This window comes from Falco rusticolus, chromosome 8, assembly GCF_015220075.1.
Source record: "Falco rusticolus isolate bFalRus1 chromosome 8, bFalRus1.pri, whole genome shotgun sequence".
In the NCBI taxonomy this organism is placed as follows: domain Eukaryota; kingdom Metazoa; phylum Chordata; class Aves; order Falconiformes; family Falconidae; genus Falco; species Falco rusticolus.
In genome coordinates, this window is record NC_051194.1 from 8,168,546 (window position 1) to 8,187,778 (window position 19,233).

Sequence of the window (19,233 nt, forward strand, 5' to 3'; positions counted from 1 at the left end):
TTAAAATTCCTGAAGTTCAGGCTTTGGAATCTGAATTTGAGCGATACACAACGAAAGATGCTCAAGTTCTTTTCTTCTTTTACCATTTATGATGTGCTACTGGGGTATTTCTTAGCAAAATCTGCTTTTCATAGAATCATTTAGGTTAGAAGTGTAGGGGGGCCTTTGGTTAAGCACTAGCTCCCCCTCCTGGTTTTCAAGTATTTTGTACAAACGTAGCAAGTGGCAACAGTTCACTACATTTAACACACCTCCAGAAGGATCTTTTAGTATAACCCATCTTTTCACCTACTGCTCTTAAATGTTTTTCTGAGGCTTTACTCAGCTTGGAGTGGGAAGTCTATCAGTATCAAGGCTGCATCTTGGCTAGAAGAATCTGGAACAGCTGTTAATCTAAAAAATCCATCCCTCCTACTTTTTTTCTTAAAACAATCTTTATTGTAAAAAGCAGTTTGTTCAACCGCGGATGTTACCAAAAGCAGGGACTTTTCTTGACCTGGAGAAATCCCTTATCTATTGCTAGTCAAGCTCGAAACCTTGCCCTCCTTTTTATGTTGTACAGGTGGCTTTGTAACACAGCTAAGTCGTAGCACACACTTGTTTTATCTAGTTTATGTAACACATTTAACAGACACTACCCCCCCCCCCCCCAACAGGCTTATTTTCAATGCATTTGCTGTTAATTGACACAGATTTCTTACATCATTTAAATGCCAATTCACAGTAGTAGAAGACTTTATTTAAAGGAGGGAAAATAAACTCGCAATGCTTTTAAGAACAATACTGGCTTAAGGGTCAGTTTGCTTACAGAAACCATTGTTATTCCTGAGGGCAGCTACTATTCCTCCTCTGCTGCTCACAACTGTTCCTCTTACAGGTAAATAGCACGAGCTTTCAGCAGCATAACTTCCAACAAATAATAAAAAAAAAAAGACTCTACAAAAATCCTGTATAGTGTTCAAGCCCGCAACGCATTGCTTTTCAATTTTCTAACACTCATCTCCTTAAGTAGTAGCAGTTGATGATCCCAAGTGAGTCTGTATATAAATTTTTGTAGTTTTATCCAAAATAACCGTGGCCATCAAAACAAGCCTTCACTTGAAGAAAGAACAGCCTTGGTGTTAAGTAACTGTAGGCAGCTCAAGGAGATGGTTTGGTCTCAAAATGTCATGTCAAGAACCTCCTGGTAGCCTTTTTGTAAATGTCAGCAGTACCGTGTTTCCTAAGGAAGTCCAGTGCCTGCACACGTAGCTCAGGAGGGCACTGCGATCCGGTGTGAAGGAGTACCAGGCAGCACTCCAGCACGTCGGGGAACGGGAAGACCTGCAAAAAAAGGAACGTGAGGCGATGTCTACTCTTTCAGTTATAATTTTCAACTACAACATACTCGGGCAGCCAGCTCTCTAAAGACACTGCTTTATAGTAGTATCTTTGGAACAGACAGTCACGAGTCAGATATGTTTTCGCCTTTTCTTCCAGTACATTAGCTCATGCTTAACCAGGTTTGCCCCCTCTTGCACAATCACCGTGATTGCCATAGACTACAGAACAGAGGGGATGAGACAGCCTAGAAAACATTTTTTTCAAACATGTGATGCGTAGTTTCTACAGTTCCTAAGGTCTCAAAGAGGATGGTGCCAGACTTTTCACTGGTGCCCAGTAAAAGGACAAGGGGCAACGGGCACAAACCGAAGCACATGACATTCCATCTGAATTATGAGGAAAGACTTCCTTCCTCTGAGGGTGACAGCACCGGAACAAGCTCCCCAGAGAGGCTGTGGAGCCCTCTCTGGAGATACTCAAAATGTGATCCTGTGCAACCTGCTCTAGATGAACCTGCTTTAGCAGAAGGTTGGGCTTGCTGACCTCCAGAGGTCCCTTCCAACCCTGACCATTCTGTGATTTTATACCTTAAATTTCTGATTTTACTGTTTATCTTTGTATACACAATTCTAAACAGCAAAGAATTACTTTTAAAATGCATGGGAGAGATTCATCTCCCATTGAATTCTCCTATGCAGGAGCTTTACCTACACTTTCCAAGTGCATGGAGAAAGTTATGCTGGAAAGAAAAATACCACCCTGATGCCCTGTGTCTGTTCTCTCTCAAAATTGCCACAAGATCACAACGTAAAGTCACTGTTCCTCGCTTGTGTATGAAAGGGATTGTATGATGTGGCTGCCCTTACAAAAAGACTGTCTTTTTTTAAAAACCGCAATGCCTCTTCTGAAAGCTTACCTTTAAATTGTCTGGAAATTCTGCTAGTTTCTGCTTCGCTTTTAGAAGCTGCTTGGTTAGCTCAGGGAGTGTAATCGGTTGCTTTACTTCATCTTTACTGTCAAGAAAAGAGCAGGTGTCATGAGTAACTGTTTGGCTTAAATGATGGCATAGCTTCCTTCCTGTGCAGGGAGCACAGGAGAGAGCCGGACAGGTGTTCTATGCTTTAGCTCCTTCTTGCCAAAGTCCCAAATAATTGCTCAACAAAGAGACAGACCTCTTAGGTCCTTTTCATTATCCTCCCCTTTTCAAGCTGCCCTGTTTATTCACTGCAAGAACACACCTTGCGTTTCACAAAGTTATTCAGCTGTAGGAAGTTTATGCACATGGTAGACAGTTGCATTTTGAAGTGTCCCTGGGGTGACAAGCTTGAGATTAGAGGCAATGTGAGCGAAACAAGAAATTTGCTGCAAACATACACAGAAAAAGTAACACTTTTCAATCAATTCATTTATGTTCTAAGGCTTACCAATTCAACTGGGTGCTGTCAGAGCATGGTTTGTCTGACTCGGTCTCTGAACTCTGCTGCAGGTTGCTTTCCTGGGTGTTTCCATTTGTGTTTTCCTGGAGATTGTTCCTCTGCTGCTGATGCTGGCAGATCATATCTGCTAAAATCTGCTGGACCTCAGCTATATCTCTCTGGGTATTCTGTAAAGCAGCGATCTCTTCTGAAAGAAGCACTTTGCAGCCATTCAGCTTTGACTGTATGTCTACCAAATCAACCGAGCTAGTTTTTGAGTCACTTTCCGTCTCACACCTGTGAACTTCAGTTGTATTCTGGAGGTTTTCATCCGTCTCAACCACCGTTTGATCAGGAGTTTCTTCAGGGGAGGAGTGACCTGAAATGCAGCTCTTCTCAGGAACTGTCTGCTCACTGGGACACAGCACAGGATCCAAGCCAGCCTTCTGGATCACAAGGGAGTCATTGGATAGATTCCACCACAGGTCATACAGCAGTCCATAAGCCACAAAGCCCTCTAAACTTCTGCAAGCATCCATGCTCTGAGAATTTGTGCTGTCCAGTTTGTGTCTCAGGTTATCACAGCCTAATAACGAAGAAAGGATTACAAATAGTTTATAGAGCTTTCAAAGAAAAAGACCAGATCTGGTAAAAACAGCTATCCTGGAGACCCAAACCAGAGATTTACTTAAATGCCAGCAGAGTGGTGCAGGAAGCAGGAAAGCAAGAGGCAGACACCTCTGGCATCTTTTTAAACACAATACTCTGTTCTAGCTAGCATGGCATTGCATGTCCTCATCATCTACAGCAAACTTCCTTGGCCGCAAGCTGTATGTGAAGATATTCACATGATCAAAAGCTGCAAAATACTCTGCATACTCTAAAAGAGAATGAAGGGAAGGGCAGGTTGGAATGATATACGAGATGAAAACAGCTTTCCAACATCCCCATCTCCCTTAAAGGACAGAATTTGCTCAGTTTCCAACATCACACACACCAACTGACACTGCTGAGCTTCCTTCCACAGTGGGGAATTCTGATCAGCCAACGGCCAGACTGCACGGGTTTCCACATATATGTGCATGTCTTGCTCCTTCCAAACATTATTATGCCCGGTAATATTAACGGACACAAGGTGTGTTACATCTGTTAGTGCCAGGAGATACAGAAGAAGAGACTTACCTTCAGGAAGGATGATACTGCAGATCTCTTGCATCAGAGTGAAATTACCAGCATCATAACTGCGGGTCACAGCTCCAAGAATACTTTTCACTGCCTCATTCCAGGTAGCAGTATGATAGCTCAGGGCAGCAAGGGTCAGGTCATGGGAGATATGGAAAAGCACCTACAGGAAGCACCGGAGAGCACAATTAATAGTTTTACTACAAAGTATGAGCTTGTGATCATTGCGGAAGAGCCCAGAGACAAAGCAATTTTAACTATAATGCAATTTACATGGCTTCCTTCACTCAGGAGACAGAAGTAATGTAGAGGTGCTCCAACTGTAAAATGAGCAGCTGTGCTTGCATGTGTCCTGCTAAACAGATGACAAGAAGGAGCGTGCCAAAGGTCATTGACTCACTGCAGTCAGAGGGGAGAGCTGCAAGAGCACTAGTCTATGAACAGACCTGAACTCAGGATATTCTAACAACAGTAGCCGTGCCTCCCCTAACAGCTTGACACAACCCCCTGAATCAGCGCTGAGACTACTTAGCTATGCCAGTCCCTCTCACCCAGCCAGCACATCTCAATGATCTCAGTGCTCATGACTGACGCTGTAGGTCAGTTCTTACCCTGCACAGAAACAAACTGGTGGCTACGCAACTTCTCCCAGCTGCCTGTCATCTGCTTCTCCCAGACTATAGCCTCATCCTGCAGCAGGCTGCAAACATCAGTCCCCTGGGAATCGCTGGCACACCACCACAAAGCGCCTGCGTTTTACTGCGTATGCCATAGTTAAGGCTCAGTGTGTGTATCAGACCTAAATCCATTTACCTGCTTTGGGTGTGTGTTGCTGGTAGAAGGAGGATGCTCGATACTGTGCAGCTGCTCACATGCACTTGTGATTTGTTCAGTGGTGTCCATGCCCAGTACCTTCTGCCACACTTCCGTCACCATGTCAAAAAACGAGGCCTCTCTGTTCAGCTCCCAGCTGTGATAACAGGGAGGCACGGGGCTCTTTCGGTCACAGGGGTTTCTTTCACTAAGGCACTTGCAAAGGAGTTCATTGAGGCAGAAAACAAGTCTTTGTCCCTTTAACAAGAAAAGAAGAGTATTGAGCTGCTGCTGAAAGAAAAGCACTCCCTTACTGACCATACCAGCTAGACAAATGTAAGAACATCACGGCTAGTAGCAGCTTGTTGGTGACAAGACTGTTTTACAACTGCAGCGACCAAAGAACAATGTTGATAGACTCAGAGACTCTAAGGTCAGAATGAAACCTCAGAACAAGCTAAGCTAGCCTTCTGCTTTTTAGTCTGCAAGAAAATGAATTGCTGGATTAAGCTTCCAGCAGATGGGCTTCCAGTTAGCTCTGTTGTCCCTTTCATGTAAAGAGTGAATACTTTCCTTCACTTCTTTCCTCTTATGATCTGTATTAAGTACTTAAAAAAAAAATAATCCCAGTTTTCACAACTACCTGTCATAACTAACAAGCGTAAAGCCTGCGTGCCTCCCTACCGTGGGCCCTTTGCCTCTGCAGAGGCACATGCTTTTTCTAGAAATTGCGGTTATTCTGTGAAACAGTTTGAGGCAAAACTAGCTCAAAGGATTACTTACTAGTAACATAAGTGGTGCCAAGTTAATCAAGTTAATCTGGAGAAAGAGATAATGCTAAAGAAAGCAGAAAGAAACAACCAGACTCACAAATAAAGTTTTATGTTGCTGAAGGACTTCCTGAGCTCCCACCCAGTTCCTGGATAACAGCATGTCTTGGGCACATCTGAAAGACAAAGTTGCTGACAACTCCTCCTCCCCAGATACCAGCGCAAGCTCAGCAGCAGTTCTAAGGGATGCCACATCTCCCTTTTTTGCCAACACCTTAACTGCATCATAGGGTGAGGAAGCCCCCAAATAACTGGAAAGAGATAAAAGCAAGTCAACTTGATTAGTATGAAAATACCATTTTAAAATTGTATTACAATACAGCAGGACAAACATATAAATGAAGATAAATCTGTATTTTCCACAGGTTCTCAGAGCTCTTACCAAAGTTTACTATAGACATAAGGCGCACCTGATCCAGTGCAAAGCTACAAAGGGAAAAGTCACACAGCCTGATAACCTGGACTAAAACCTCTGGTGGTGTGCACACTGTGCTTGGCTTGGATGAGAAACACAAATACATAGATGGAAGTGGCAAAGGTTGTATGCGGTAGTTTATCCCTACTGCATTTCTCTGGAACCTTTTCACAAGTGTGAACACTTTCAAAAATGCCAAAACTGAAACCAGTGTCAAGCAGAGGACACTATTCCAGCCAAAATATTTGAAGCATTATTAGTAATTTTGGTAGTCACAAATCTGAAACACTCTAGCTGGAGGAAGATAACCCATCAGGTTTATTAGGATATTGGCTAAGGCCTCAAGAAACTAAAGATTAACTGTTGCGCCGCGCATTTCCAGCGGAGAAGTTGAAAACATCACAGTCTTTTCATATACATCCTAATCTTAGTCTTGCTAGACTAGTTTTTCAAAGACTTCTAGTAAAGTCTGTAGAAAGAAATGGCTCTACTGTAGTATGGCATTTAGACCGTCTGCTCTGAAGTGCCCTCTGGAGCTGCTTTTCCTACCTACATTAGGGGGAGTCTAGCGAGACCAGGCTCAGAAAGCACCTTAGGCAAACAATGGCCAGACCAGTTAACAGATTTCAACTGCTACAAAACCAAGAACCTTCTTTGTTTTGGGCATGGAACCAATTCTGTCTTCTTCCCAGGAAAACTCACCATTTGGCGGCCATGGAGTAATGACCGTCTTTCTCTAACAAAGCTGCCCAGCTGTTGTAGAGATCCTTCAGAATCGGATCTTCTGGACGCAACCTGGCCTTGGCAATTACAATTGCTTCCCTAACGCAAGAGAAACCAGTTAGAAAAGTTAATTGACTGTGTACAAAAAGTGAACCAAAATGTCAAATCTACCCCACTAAAAAAAGCAAATCCTAAGCATAAATATACAGTAACCTGTAAAAGTTGTTCACTTTCAGGAGGTCGACAGCCTCATACACTTTGTGGATGGACAGGAGATGGGAGGCAGCCTTCACATACTGCTCCTGAAAACACAGCTGCTTTGCAAAGGCTTCTACTGTCCAAACCCAGGCCTGATAGCCAACTGCAAAAGAGAAGGCAAGACAATTGGAGGCAAAGTTTTAAAACTGGAAGAATTTCTGTGGGATGACATCATCACTGGTTTCTTTAACATGCACCTCTTCTCTGCCCCAAATTAAGTTTCTTGTTTCTTAACTATCCTAATACAAGTCAATGAAACAGGGCAAAGCTAGGGCTTGAACTTCACTACCAGTAAAATAATGTTAAAAAGCATATTTAAGCCAACAGCAAGCTGGAAGGACTGGTACAGACTGTAAAGAACCAACCTTGTGCTTGGAAGGATGGGTCTGCTCCTTCAGGAAATCCCAAAGGAAACCACTCTGTTTCCTGCTGTCCCAGCCTAAGGGCACTTGTGGAAGCATCCAGGTCTTTATCATCAATAGAATATGTTTTGTGTTTGATTTTTGTTATCAGGCAGTTAAAGAAGCAATTTCCTTCTAGTCTGGGACAACCAGGAGTTTCCAACCCAGAATAATCAGAATGAGGCTACCCTTGGGAGCTAATTCTATCTGCTTATATGTTGTTACAAGAACGAACATACCCATGGGTGAGATTGCTACCAGCTGGTCTGTTAGCTCTCCCCTCTCAGCAGCTGCCTGGAGGACACCCTTCATATCTCCTTTCCACAACATGAGCTGCTGAAAGAGCTCTGGATGCCCATTCTCCAAGTGATGTTTTCCTGTTGGAAGCAAACACACTTCCTATCAGCATGCATGCAACAGAATTATTTGCCATAGTAAAATAGCTTGGCAAAAGTGAGATTATTCAAGATTGAGGTGCTTCAGGTTTGCATCAGAAAGACATAAAAACTATTTGGGTAAAATAGGTCTTTTCACACAGACCTGCATTCTTAATCCTACATTTTAATCCATAGTAAAGAAAATTCAAACATTTTTCCCCCATTTGTTTTCTCCTTGAATGTAACAGTTAAAATGAACATATCGTCAAAGTGGATTCTTTATTCCACTTACCTTCCATATCAATCATCTTGTGCACAGAAGCCCTGTCTGTGAACAGCCCCAAGTGGATTCGATCCTTGAGGTCAGAAGACACATCGTCATTATTATCTAAATCAGATAAAAAGAACAAAGATTTAAGATTTGGTACGACACTGGGAGCTGGGACCTGCCAAGTCACTGTACCACTGCAGTATCCTCAACTGTTGGCAAATACTTGTCTTCTACTTTTTTTCCTTTACATAGGATATATATGTATATAGGATAGTATAGCAGATTTAATAATTTGAAGATCGACAAATTAAGATTAGGAGGACCAGGTTTGTGCAGAACATTTATTCTAAATCAAACCTAGCTTTGCATGCTCTAAGGAACAATACTGTGAGAATATAAACATCTCCCTCATGGCTCATTGTCTCCTGCCCATATTATATACATCTGAGGGTGAAAAACACTGCACATATGCAGACAATTCTACCCTATCTCCTCAACATAGGAGCCTACTCAAAACCTGTCTGGAGTGGCTACACAGTACTGAAACTCTGCAAGAGAAGTTAGATAAGAGACCGCAACTAGTCACACAATTTGATAAGAGTAAAGATTTTAGAAAAAGTAAAGCCTACTGGTCAAAGTTAAGTCCTTGGGCACATGCTTCTGAATGCTTTAGAGCACCTGCCCTCTAAATATTTTAGTTTTACAGCGATACCTTTGGTTTTCAGACAGGTAGCCAGCCTCAAGCAGTCCTGATGCAATTCATCTTTTGATCTGTGATCCATGAGCGTGCTGAAGGGTAGAATAGAACGAGGCTTCCTCTTCTTCAGAGAGGCATCAGAGGCTGAAAAATCAGACACATTTCAGTTGCTGCTGCACAATCACAGCAGAACTCTCCACTGTATTCTAAAACCTCCTCTTCCTCACACAGGAAAACAAAACAGATGCTCAAGTGCCACATACACCTCTATTATGACAACTTTTACTTTTGAATACTGATCACTTTGCGTATTTTTCTGCCCATCTTGCCTGAAATGAAACTAGCAACTAAAAGGCAGTATCTATGCCCACATTAGACAACTACTCAATTGACCTGACAAGCAGGGCAAATAAAAGAAGCAGCAACTTAAAACATTTAAAAGATTTTACAAGCACGTTCTGCCTTCTCTGGCACTTATTTGGTGTCACGTTTGGAAGGGAAGCTGCAGCCAAACACAAGCCTAGAATGAGGAACTCTGCCTTGATGTAGGGCTGTTAAAAGTCCCTACAACATACTAACTTGGTTTCTCTTTAGGTGGGTCCTTTTTCACAGGAGTGGCTTTCTGGGTCACAAAAGGCTTTGGCAAACTGAACGAAGAATAATCGTATGCAGATGAAGATGTATCCTTGGACACTGTGGAGTTAAGCAATAAAAAAACAGAAAAAGAATGTATGGAAAAGCCCATAGCAGAATACTTGACATGTTCACATTCTATTACATTGATTTCAGAAATATACAGAAACCAAACTTTGCTTTGCCATATAACTGTATATTTTCAGGGAAAGGAAATACTAAGAAAACATTACAGAACTCTCAGAACGATAAACAAGATGTCAACAGACACTAACGAAGGTCTACCAGTAGTGTAAGATTTATCACTGCAAGGCAATACTGATCAAAAAGTACATTGTTTCAGGCCAAAGACAGCAACTTTGTTAGGCCAGAATCTTCTTATTTAAAGACAGTGAGTCCCAAACTAGATTAGAAAATTATGAAAGGCATTCCAGAACTGCATTTCCTTCGAGTGGACTATTTCAATAGAACTATTATAAGAAAATCTGCATGAAAATACCAAACTTGGTGAAGCTCTGAGGGCTAAACAGTCTGGTAACCATTGAACTAAGACGATTTGATTATTACCAGTCATGGGGACTTCAGCAGGCAACTCTGCCTCCCGAGCTTCTTTTTCTCCTTCATGGTCCGACACTCCATTTTCCTCTAGCAACATTTCCTTCACACTTTCATCTCCATTCATAACATCACTTAGATCCTGTTTGGCTGGACTCTTTCCTGTAGGCTTTTTCTTCTTCTTGGCTTTGACTTTTGGTTGCATACTTCTTTTTTTCTCTAATTCTATACTCTTTTTGCCTGTAAAAGGTTGCAAAAGTTACCCTGATACGATCTGTAGAGGTTTTTAGTGTATTAGCTCTCTGTCAAGATCAACATTTAGTTTCCAGATGCAGATACAACTCAATTTAAATCTAGACACAGTATATTCCTGAAGTAGCAGGAAGACTTGGAATTCTGTGTAAGAACTATTTCATACTATTTCAACCTGGCAACCCTCTATTTCCCAGCTCCAACATCATCTTCAGGAAAGGATCTTCTGTTTGAACATACTTACCCTGAGGAGGCCGTGTATGCTCCTGCTTTGAAATTTGCCATTTGTGAACAGAAAAATCATCTGCTCCTGTATAAATAGAATCTGAATCCACTGGTGACCACTGGACACTCAGCAGCCGGCCCTGGTGCCCTCGGTAGTTGCAGAGTGGCTCTTCCTTCATAACATCCCATACCTTATAAACAAGAAAGAAATCTGGTTACTCAGAAAGTCTCATCTTCCCCTAATACTCTGCATTTTCTCTCCAGTGAGTTGCATTTGTAGGAGCTTCTCTTTTTGGGGTGTTTGCACATGTATTTCAAATACCGACACACAAATAAAGAGAAAATTCAGGGCTTCCTTTCTTTGTATGGATACATTTGCCTAACATTTCTCTTTTTAAGGATCCAAAAGTGCTAGTATGAAAATGGTAATGACTCAACTCAAATCAATTTGCAAGTCGCAAAAACATGCTGATACCCGCGTATCAGGTATCCAGAACCAGGAGATGGTTACCAAGGGTAAGTTTGCAGTAATTCAGTAGTCTATCTTACAAAAGAAGCTTTGCTGTTTAGTGAGCTTGGCTCCAAAACACTGCAGAATGGATGATTTGAAAAAAGAAATATGCTTCTGAGTGGCTGTGGAACAATACCTGTGCAGTGCCATCATAGCAAGCAGATACCAATCTTCCCTCATGGTGGGGGCTCCAGGAAAGACTTGTGATTTTGGCTGTGTGCCCAGCCAGGGTTCGAAAAGGCTCTGTTATTGTCAAAGGACTTTCTGAAGCGCTCTCTGAAAGAAAAAAGAAAAGGTTCAAGTATGGCCAGCGAGACAAACTGGAAGTAAACCAAAACAAGATACCAAGACTTGAAATATAATCTGCAAACTGTTACCTATGACGCTTTTCAGATTATGCACGTAAATAGTGGCATTGACTGAGCCTGATGCTATCAAGTAACTCAGCTCTGGCTGGCTCCCATGCTCATGATGCCAACGAATGGCGTTAATCAGTTTATGATGCTGCTGGATAGTGCAAAGCAACTTCAGGTTTGGTGCCTGAAATATTTCAATTGAGCTGAAATGCAAGAACAACAGTGTAAGAATTCCAGTAGTCAGTGAAACAGGAATTTTTTTGTTATCCTACATGAGCAGAATTACAGAACATGAAACAGAGTAACTAAATGAGTTTTTCTTTTCTGGATTCAACACTAACCCTCATTTAGTACATCAGCAAAACTGCATTTCAACCATGAGCGGATCCTTGAAAAATAATTTAATGTGTTGATGTGGATCCTCCATGCCAAGAGTGGCTAAACTGGTAACAGCAGGGAATGCTGTATTATCACAATTCAAATACACTGGCAGTGAAAAAAAGAGAAAAGCCAGGGTAACAACAAATACTTTTGCTTCACTACAGTGATTCTAGTCAAGGTCAGCACATACACCACCCTAACCTCGAAGGCAAAACGTACCCATCTTCATTGCCAAGAGCCAAGAGTTTGCCATCGGGTTTCCAGCTGATCTCTGTACGCGCAGGCAGTTTGTGCTGTAGAAAGAAGACACGACTATTGCCAAAAATCCTTACATCTCTCTCGCATACATTCAGCTTAGCAAGACTGGCAACTAGACAGAGTTGCAGTTAAGCACAAAATGAAAGGCACAAAGGGGTCCATTGCTTTTGAAGCAGCAACTTAAGCTTCAGCAATTAAAGGCTGAATGAACTGATGCAAGAACCAGTGATTATTTTTATCCGTTTAGTGAAATGTCTCAAAGGAAGTTTGTCTGGATTCCAGTAGAACCTTGACGCTTGATCTCCTTATGCTCCTTGGAAAGCCTCAGACATTGCAGGCAAATTCTGTCATATTTCAAAGGAAATCAAAGTTTATTTGTTATTATTTCTATTCTTTCTAATTCAGATGAAAGCTACTTACAATTTAGATGCCTATAAATGATCGTTTCATTGCCTGAAACATTAGTCTCTTAACCCCCAGTAAGCCTTCTACTCAAGGAAGAAGCCAAAACCGAGTTGATTATAAATTGATATAGCTTGACTGACTTCAGTCAACTTATGCTGTCTTAAAGCAACTGAAGATCTAACCCACTTCACTTATTTTGTACTTTCACCTAAGAAATGACTGAACTTGAGCAGCTGCTATGGTCAGTTATCACCTACCACTCTGCATTAGCTGCAGTGTAAATGGAAACAGACTCCTGCAAAATCATGACTGCCTTTATGGTAAAATTTATTTTAAAAAGAAAAAGTTAATGTTTGAAAACAAGAGACCTAGAGAAATCAAGGTAGTTAACTCATGCATGTCAACCATGTGATCTAAGCTATGACATTATCCAGGATATTACTTCAAGTGCTTTGAAACTGGAAAGCTCTGTATGATCTAACTATTTTAAACAGTGACACACAGCTTTCAAACCAGACCCGGCATTTCAATTTAACTTTTCTAGTTAAGTAAATTACACAGTAGAAAATTAAGTAACTGATGCCAGGAACAGATGTGCCATGTTGACATTGGGGTGGGGGGGAAGACTCTTTTTCAGAGGCAAACGCACGATCTGTTTAAATAGTTTGAGTCAGTAGGTGCCTTTGAAGTTCATTGGTGGAGATGGTGGGTTTCAGATTTTTTATGTATTACAGACACATCATGAAGGCAAAATCACAGATCCACAAATACAAGGCCATAGAAACTATGACACGGTTACCACAAATCCATAAAACCCCCTCAGAATCATACTCACTTTGATTGAATTCGTGTCTCTGATGACTTTGTTGATGTCATTTGCCTCTCCGTTAAGCTTCCAGGGGTTGTGCTGAAAAACAATACCTTCTCCAGCACAACTATATAACGTTGCAGAGGGTTCTTCACCTTCTTCTCCTATCCAACAGAGAATAAAAACCAAATATATGTTCATCAGTCTTCCCAGAAGTAATCGCTTCCACTGTAAATCAAAACATTATTTTAAAAGGCTATATACATACTTTAATTGCCTGTGATGCGGCAGCAAGAAATTCTCACAATACAATCCTCAGAAAGGACCTCTCATTTCTACTAACAGATCTCTCCACAGCACAGTCACCACAAGCATTAAAATTCCCTTTAAAGTTTGGCAGTTCAAGTTGTGTAAGAAGAGCTAATGGAGCTGTTCTGTTTAGTTCAAATGGTAGAAATACTCTTCTGGAGCTAAGGAGCCCGTATCTGATCCGCTGCAGTTACTGCAGGAAGCCCATGCAGACAGTTAGTGGTCTGCAATACTCTGAAGTAAGCACAGAGGTGTGGTACGCCACTCCCACCTATTTCCTGAAGCGACCAGAACTCAAAACCAGGAGATTGTTTTGCTCCCTTGCAAAGTCATTAACAATTCGTCAAGCAGAACACATTCTTAGCTGCAAGGATTGCTACCAAGCAAATAGGGCTCCTTTTCCTAAGAAGGGAGAGCGTACCAACCTCATGGCATCTGTGCGCACCGCATGGGTGTTCTACTTGAGCTGGAAGACTCACCAGAAGACAGAGGAGGAGTTGGAGGCCCCCAGGCTAAGGTGTATACAGTCTTCTTGTGGTAAGTACTGGAGATCTGAGGTGGCTTATTCTTAGCACTGGGCAGGAAGAAAAGGAAGCAGGGGCAGTCAGATTTCAGCAGAGAAATAAAAGAAGAAAGAAAAAAAAAAATCAAGGCAACATTATTTCCAGCTGTGAAAACAGACACCAAGTGCTTTAACATACTAAAGCCCCGGCTCAACCAGGCCTTCTTTAACATCTCCTGTAGGGACACTACTAAAATCGTAACTGCCCTGATGACCTTCATCACCATGTTGCTCTTCATTCTGTGAAAATGTCTTCCTGGCTAAAGTTTTCCTTGACCGATGTCCAGGTGATCTCTAGTCATGCAATTTTAAGTTTATCTTAAGTAAAGATTATCTTAGAAGCTGACAGACATAATGGAGAGATGAAAAGATGCACTGAAAATCCAACTGTTTGACTAATTTTAATTTAATCCTACTCTTGTCTAACAGTAAAGATATACCTCGGGAAAGACCACACCACCTATGCATGGTAACATACCAGGATCTGACACTGATGAATTTGAAAGCTACTTTCTTACCTGCTGGAGAAGGTGTCATATATGCCAACTTTTCCATCGTCTGTTCCAAAAGCCAAGCAGCCTTCCTTAGTTGGATGCCAGGATAACTGCAAGCAAAACAGAGAGAGCGCCATAATGACACAAACTACAGACACCTTATTTCCAAGTAACAAACAAAAGGAAAAAATTGAAACTGATGAGCAAGCACCATCCCTTACACCCACTCTTCCAACAACAGCCACTTGACTTGATCTCTCTGCTACGAGTATTAAAGTCTCTCCCCCAAACAGCTAGTGGTGTAAGATAAAAGGAACTAGAATTAAAATTGCTGAACTGCTATTTGACATCTACATTACAAAACAGAAATGGAGAATATGGTAGGGTGGTGAGAAAACTTTTGATGTGAACAAGAGTAACTACCATGTTTTACTGCTGCCAGCAATTTTACCAGGTTAACTTGAGGTTAAACCCAAACGACATCCACGTTGGCTTTTGTGTGTGTCAAACTTCCTAGCAGAGCAAGGGCAGCCACGGATGAAGCAAGGAGGGATCACAAAGCAGGGTAAAAGTGGAAAAGTAATGTCATAGCTAGCTGGACTTCAGCTGATTTTCACTAGATTTAATGCAAGCAACTAGGGTTGTAAAAAGGGCTAAAAATTCATTGCCAGATTCTAAATGCATTGTATATCAAAAGAATCAAGTACAAAAGGAAGAGCTGGGCTTTATATTTAGTTGGGAAAAGCCTTCTTTAGAGAGAGAAAAATATTCTTGAAAGAAAAAAAGGGAGTCAGAAGGGAGTTAGAATCATACTTACTGCTGTAACCTTGGACTTTATGCTTTGCCAGAAGGTTTTAATATCATAAATATTGTTCATGGACAAAGTATTCCACACCCGGATCATACTGTCTCCAACACCAATGGCAAGACAGCCTGTGTCCACAGGGGAGAAGGCAAGACTATAGACAAAACCCCCAAGTGAGGGCATGGTCCAGCTACAGTCGAGAGTTGATAGGTCCCAACACTTCACCTGAAGAATATTTAAGGAACAAGAAATGGTTAAATTTAGTGACTGGTATGACAAGGAAAAACAAAGCACAAGTGAGATGAAGAATCAAAGGATCAAGTTCAAGGCTTGACACAAGTATGTGATCTGCACCTAGAGGATTACATGTCACAGACTGAGCTGCAACAGTTGGAAGACTCTAATGGAATGGACTATGTTTTAATACTATGGTCCACTTCTGACTTCAAAACAGGAGGCACACCGCTGCCTGTAAAAGGCAAAAAGTTAAAATTTTGAAAAAACAGATGCTTTAGTTTGTACAAGTAAATGATTTGAAGAAGGAAAATTAGGCCATTTTAAAATGAAACAAACAGGAAAAAAAACAGATAGTAAACTCCCTTCATTAAATGCTTACCATCGAAGTCCAGAATATTATAACCATTCACTCTACCATGGTAAGAGCTTGGGCTTATAAACTAACAAACATATACACAACCTGTGCTCAGAACAAATTTTAAGCAATGATGTTACAAAATGCTGTAATAAACCCACTTTAAGAAAAAAATCTGTAGCCCTAAGAGGGCTATTGGTACAGCTATTTGTATGTTAATTTTATAAACGATTCTTACATCTCTGTCCATTGAAATGGAAAAAAGGAGCTCTTTGTCCTGATGCTTCACAGAACTCAGGTTGAACACAATTCGGGAGTGATTCTGTCCTTCTGAAGATCCTAGAAGAGTCCACTTACGTTTTCCGGATTGGGTCAAATCCCAGAGTAGCAGTTCTCCTCTGCAAAATGTAAAATGTGTACTTAATTGTTCACTTCAAAAGAGTAACACAGGCTATATATAGACTGTATCACACATATACATACTGCATGTACAAAAGTAATACTGCTAAACACACATCTACAACAAGTGCCTATACACTGACACACGTGCAAACACCGCTTTACAAATTTTATCGATGGTTAACCACAATGAGAACTGATGTAATTTTCTCCCAGTGGATGGGTAAAACCACAACTAATACCTTCAGCAGTCAACTTTCAGTCAGATTATCAGCCAAACAGTAGTTTTCTAGAAATCTGAACTCCCACTTTTGGCCTGTCTCCTCTCTGGTTATACCAGGAAGGAAGCAAGAAGGGGTTGTCAATGCTTCCTATCCAGTTCTTCCTTATCAATAAATGCATCTGCAATTACTGATGGTACCCAGGCTGCTGTGTGCCCTACTTACCCAAAACAGCTGGATACAATTTCTGTGGAATGACCAGGCGGCCAGTGAACAGTCAGCCAAATGCGCTCTTTAACGGCAGGATCAATGGCTCCACCTCTTCTCTTCATGGGTGGCAACTTCAAAATCATTACACCTATGGAACCAAGAGGGATTGTATAGACGCAGTACATCATAATTAAAAAGAAGTCCTGTGAATCTCAAGCTTTGCGTATGCTCCCCAAGCTTTAAACTATCAAGTTAGCAAATGAAGGCTGCAGTTAGAGAAGAACTCCTCCACCATATTATTACTGTTCATCTCACTCATCTTACTTACTTCTGCCTCTAGTACAGCTCCATATTCGTATGGTCTGATCTTTGCTTCCTGAAGCCAGGTAACAACCTTTCTTCGTGGTTGAGTCCTGTGTCAGCTCCCCATTTGGAACTTTGCCTTCCCCTGAAGGAACTACTGAATACCATTGAAGTCATGTTATTATACTTTAAAATTCAAAGCTTTATAGAAATCAACAGAAAATACATTGATTTTCATCAGAACATACTTCATCAGTTGCCTTTGCTAAGTTACTTACTGATTTCCTAGAAGGAATTCAATTTTCTAGGACATTTACATGAACTAAAAATTACTTCACAAACCATTAATTGCTTCTAAATACCTTGGAGCTCATCTTGCCAAGCAGGTAACCTTTCTTCACCAGGCACAGGGCACCAGGCCAGACAATGTATTTCATCCTCATGGCCTCTCAGCCGATGAAGTATTTCTCTTTTCCTGCTGATATCAATTATAACCACCATGCCATCCTTGTAGCTAAAAACAGGGATTCAAATGAATGAAGAGATTGTTAGATTCGTGTAGAATAAAATCTGAATTAACTTGTGAGCTCTTTACCAGAACTGCTATCATTGTAATACAGAGAAGCCAAATCACAAGCAGCAATGGGACTAGCAGACTTGATGGTCAACGGGAGCTCCAGTACAGCACAGGTATACCTGCATCTGCCTTTTTGAAAGGTGCAACAAGTACGTTTGGCTTCAAGAATGACAGCAATTCATTAGTAATACAGCTTTCAGTCAAGTGTAATGAAAAAAACCCCAGTTTTAAGAAACTCTGAAGTTGCAAACCAAACCTGGACCCTTACATTGTTATGGATTTTTGTGTCTTGCAGGTCTATCAGATATTAACGTTATTTCTCATTTGTTAGAAGGAAAAAACCCAGCCACCAAAGCCTCTTAAAATCAACCTTACAACTGTGTAGCAAAAGTTCATAATAAGGTTACTGCAGAAGAATGGAAAACAAAATGTAATAAATATTTACCCAACTGCCACCAGGTTTTCATGATGAGGAGAACAAGTGAGACAGAAAATTGTCCGAGGCTCTGGGAAGAACTGCTGGCTGTCACTTCTGTTGTGCCAGTAACAAACAATGACACCTTTTTCATCACCGGATACGATCAGGTCTTTCACAAGAGGTGACCAGTGCAACGCTGAGATTGCATTCTGAAGAAAGAGAATTGAACACATTTAAAGCTGCCTTACCACCATCTAACAGAGAGTGACAGGCAGAAAATAATCCGTGTGTGCTCCCCAGCATCAGCTGAGTTTGTTCTAAAGTATTTCAGTGCTTTAGGGCGCTGGCACAATTGATGTATTTGCTGATACGGTGTCCTGGGTCACAGTAACTGTTCAAATGTATGTTCTTAGTCTGCCCTGCGGGGAACAGCACCTTGCTGAAAAGATTTTACGGGAGCTGCGCTAAGTGGCAAGGAGTACACGCCGCGAGCAGACACGCCGAGTGAGGCCTGGATGGCAACAACAGCTTATTAACGTGATGCAACACCACCGCAGACCTCAGGCGACAACAAAAGGCTGCCCAGCAGCGTTCAACGGTTTTAATTCCACGGGTTTGAAATTCCCTTTTGGTTACAGTACCATCCCCCTGCTGTGTGTACAGGACCCCCCCCCGTGCCCTGCCCCCCTACCTGGTGCAGGCTGTACTCCGCCAGGGCCGTCAGCGCCCGCGCGTCCCAGATTCTGACGCTGCCATCGTCGGAGCTGCTGGCGCAGAGGCTGCTCTGCCCGGGGCACTGGCAGAAGGCGAACCCGGTGATCCGGTCCGTGTGCCCGAGGAGCTCCCCTGCACCGACAGCGAGAGAGCGCCGTAGGCCCCGCCGTCAGCGCACAGGGCCTCCCCTCCCAACCCCCGGGGCTCCCGCCGCCTCCCGCCCACCCTCCCCGTGCCCGAGCGGGGCACGGCGGCTCCCGGCGGAGGGGCGGCCCCGCAGCGCCCCACAAACCGCGGGGGATCAGGGAGGGCCGCGGCGGGCCCGGGGTCCCCGCGGGCTGCGGCCGTACCGTAATAGGCGGGTGTGGCGGCGCTGACATCCAGCAGGCAGACGCGGTGCCTCGCCGCGAAGCCGAAAAGGCGGCCATCGCTGCTGGCATCGCTGCAGCGGCTGTTGTACCAGTTAGGCGAGGCGGGCAGCACCCGCACGGCCGCCGCCATGGCCCCGTCAGGCCGCCGCCGGCGCTGCCGCCAAGAGCC

General features: G+C 42.5%; 1 protein-coding gene across 2 annotated transcripts; it reads right to left on the reverse strand.

The window, feature by feature from the left end:
* Nucleotides 1-717: 717 nt before the first annotated feature.
* Nucleotides 718-19,231, reverse strand: GEMIN5 (gem nuclear organelle associated protein 5). Of its 2 annotated transcripts, none has more exons than XM_037396979.1 (28): nucleotides 19,044-19,230; nucleotides 18,671-18,825; nucleotides 18,007-18,188; nucleotides 17,347-17,498; nucleotides 17,010-17,141; nucleotides 16,697-16,829; nucleotides 16,090-16,249; nucleotides 15,272-15,484; nucleotides 14,479-14,564; nucleotides 13,878-13,972; nucleotides 13,117-13,253; nucleotides 11,838-11,911; nucleotides 11,259-11,440; nucleotides 11,018-11,157; nucleotides 10,390-10,561; nucleotides 9,906-10,133; nucleotides 9,285-9,398; nucleotides 8,721-8,849; nucleotides 8,030-8,125; nucleotides 7,600-7,737; nucleotides 6,915-7,062; nucleotides 6,681-6,800; nucleotides 5,604-5,814; nucleotides 4,734-4,991; nucleotides 3,921-4,083; nucleotides 2,748-3,324; nucleotides 2,240-2,336; nucleotides 718-1,323 (listed from the first exon to the last, which is right to left on the reverse strand). In XM_037396979.1, the coding sequence occupies exons 1-28, from the start codon at nucleotides 19,192-19,194 to the stop codon at nucleotides 1,168-1,170; spliced, it is 4,599 nt and encodes a 1,532-aa protein (XP_037252876.1). In that variant the 5' UTR covers nucleotides 19,195-19,230; the 3' UTR covers nucleotides 718-1,167. The 2 variants fall into 2 exon arrangements, with proteins under 2 accessions (XP_037252876.1, XP_037252877.1); XM_037396980.1 differs by having other exon boundaries at nucleotides 1,168-1,323; nucleotides 17,010-17,138; nucleotides 19,044-19,231.
* Between the last annotated feature and the right edge of the window lie 2 nt (nucleotides 19,232-19,233).

Excerpts from the sequence above, each read along its gene's own strand:
- GEMIN5 (XM_037396979.1), bottom strand. The coding sequence starts at position 19,194 with ATGGCGGCGGCCGTGCGGGTGCTGCCCGCCTCGCCTAACTGGTACAAC. Across the intron at positions 11,912-13,116 it reads GAGACACGAATTCAATCAAA|CACAAACTGCCTGCGCGTAC; the intron begins GTGAGTATGATT and ends TTCTTTCTACAG. Across the intron at positions 11,158-11,258 it reads TAATCTGAAAAGCGTCATAG|AGAGCGCTTCAGAAAGTCCT; the intron begins GTAACAGTTTGC and ends TTTTTCTTTCAG.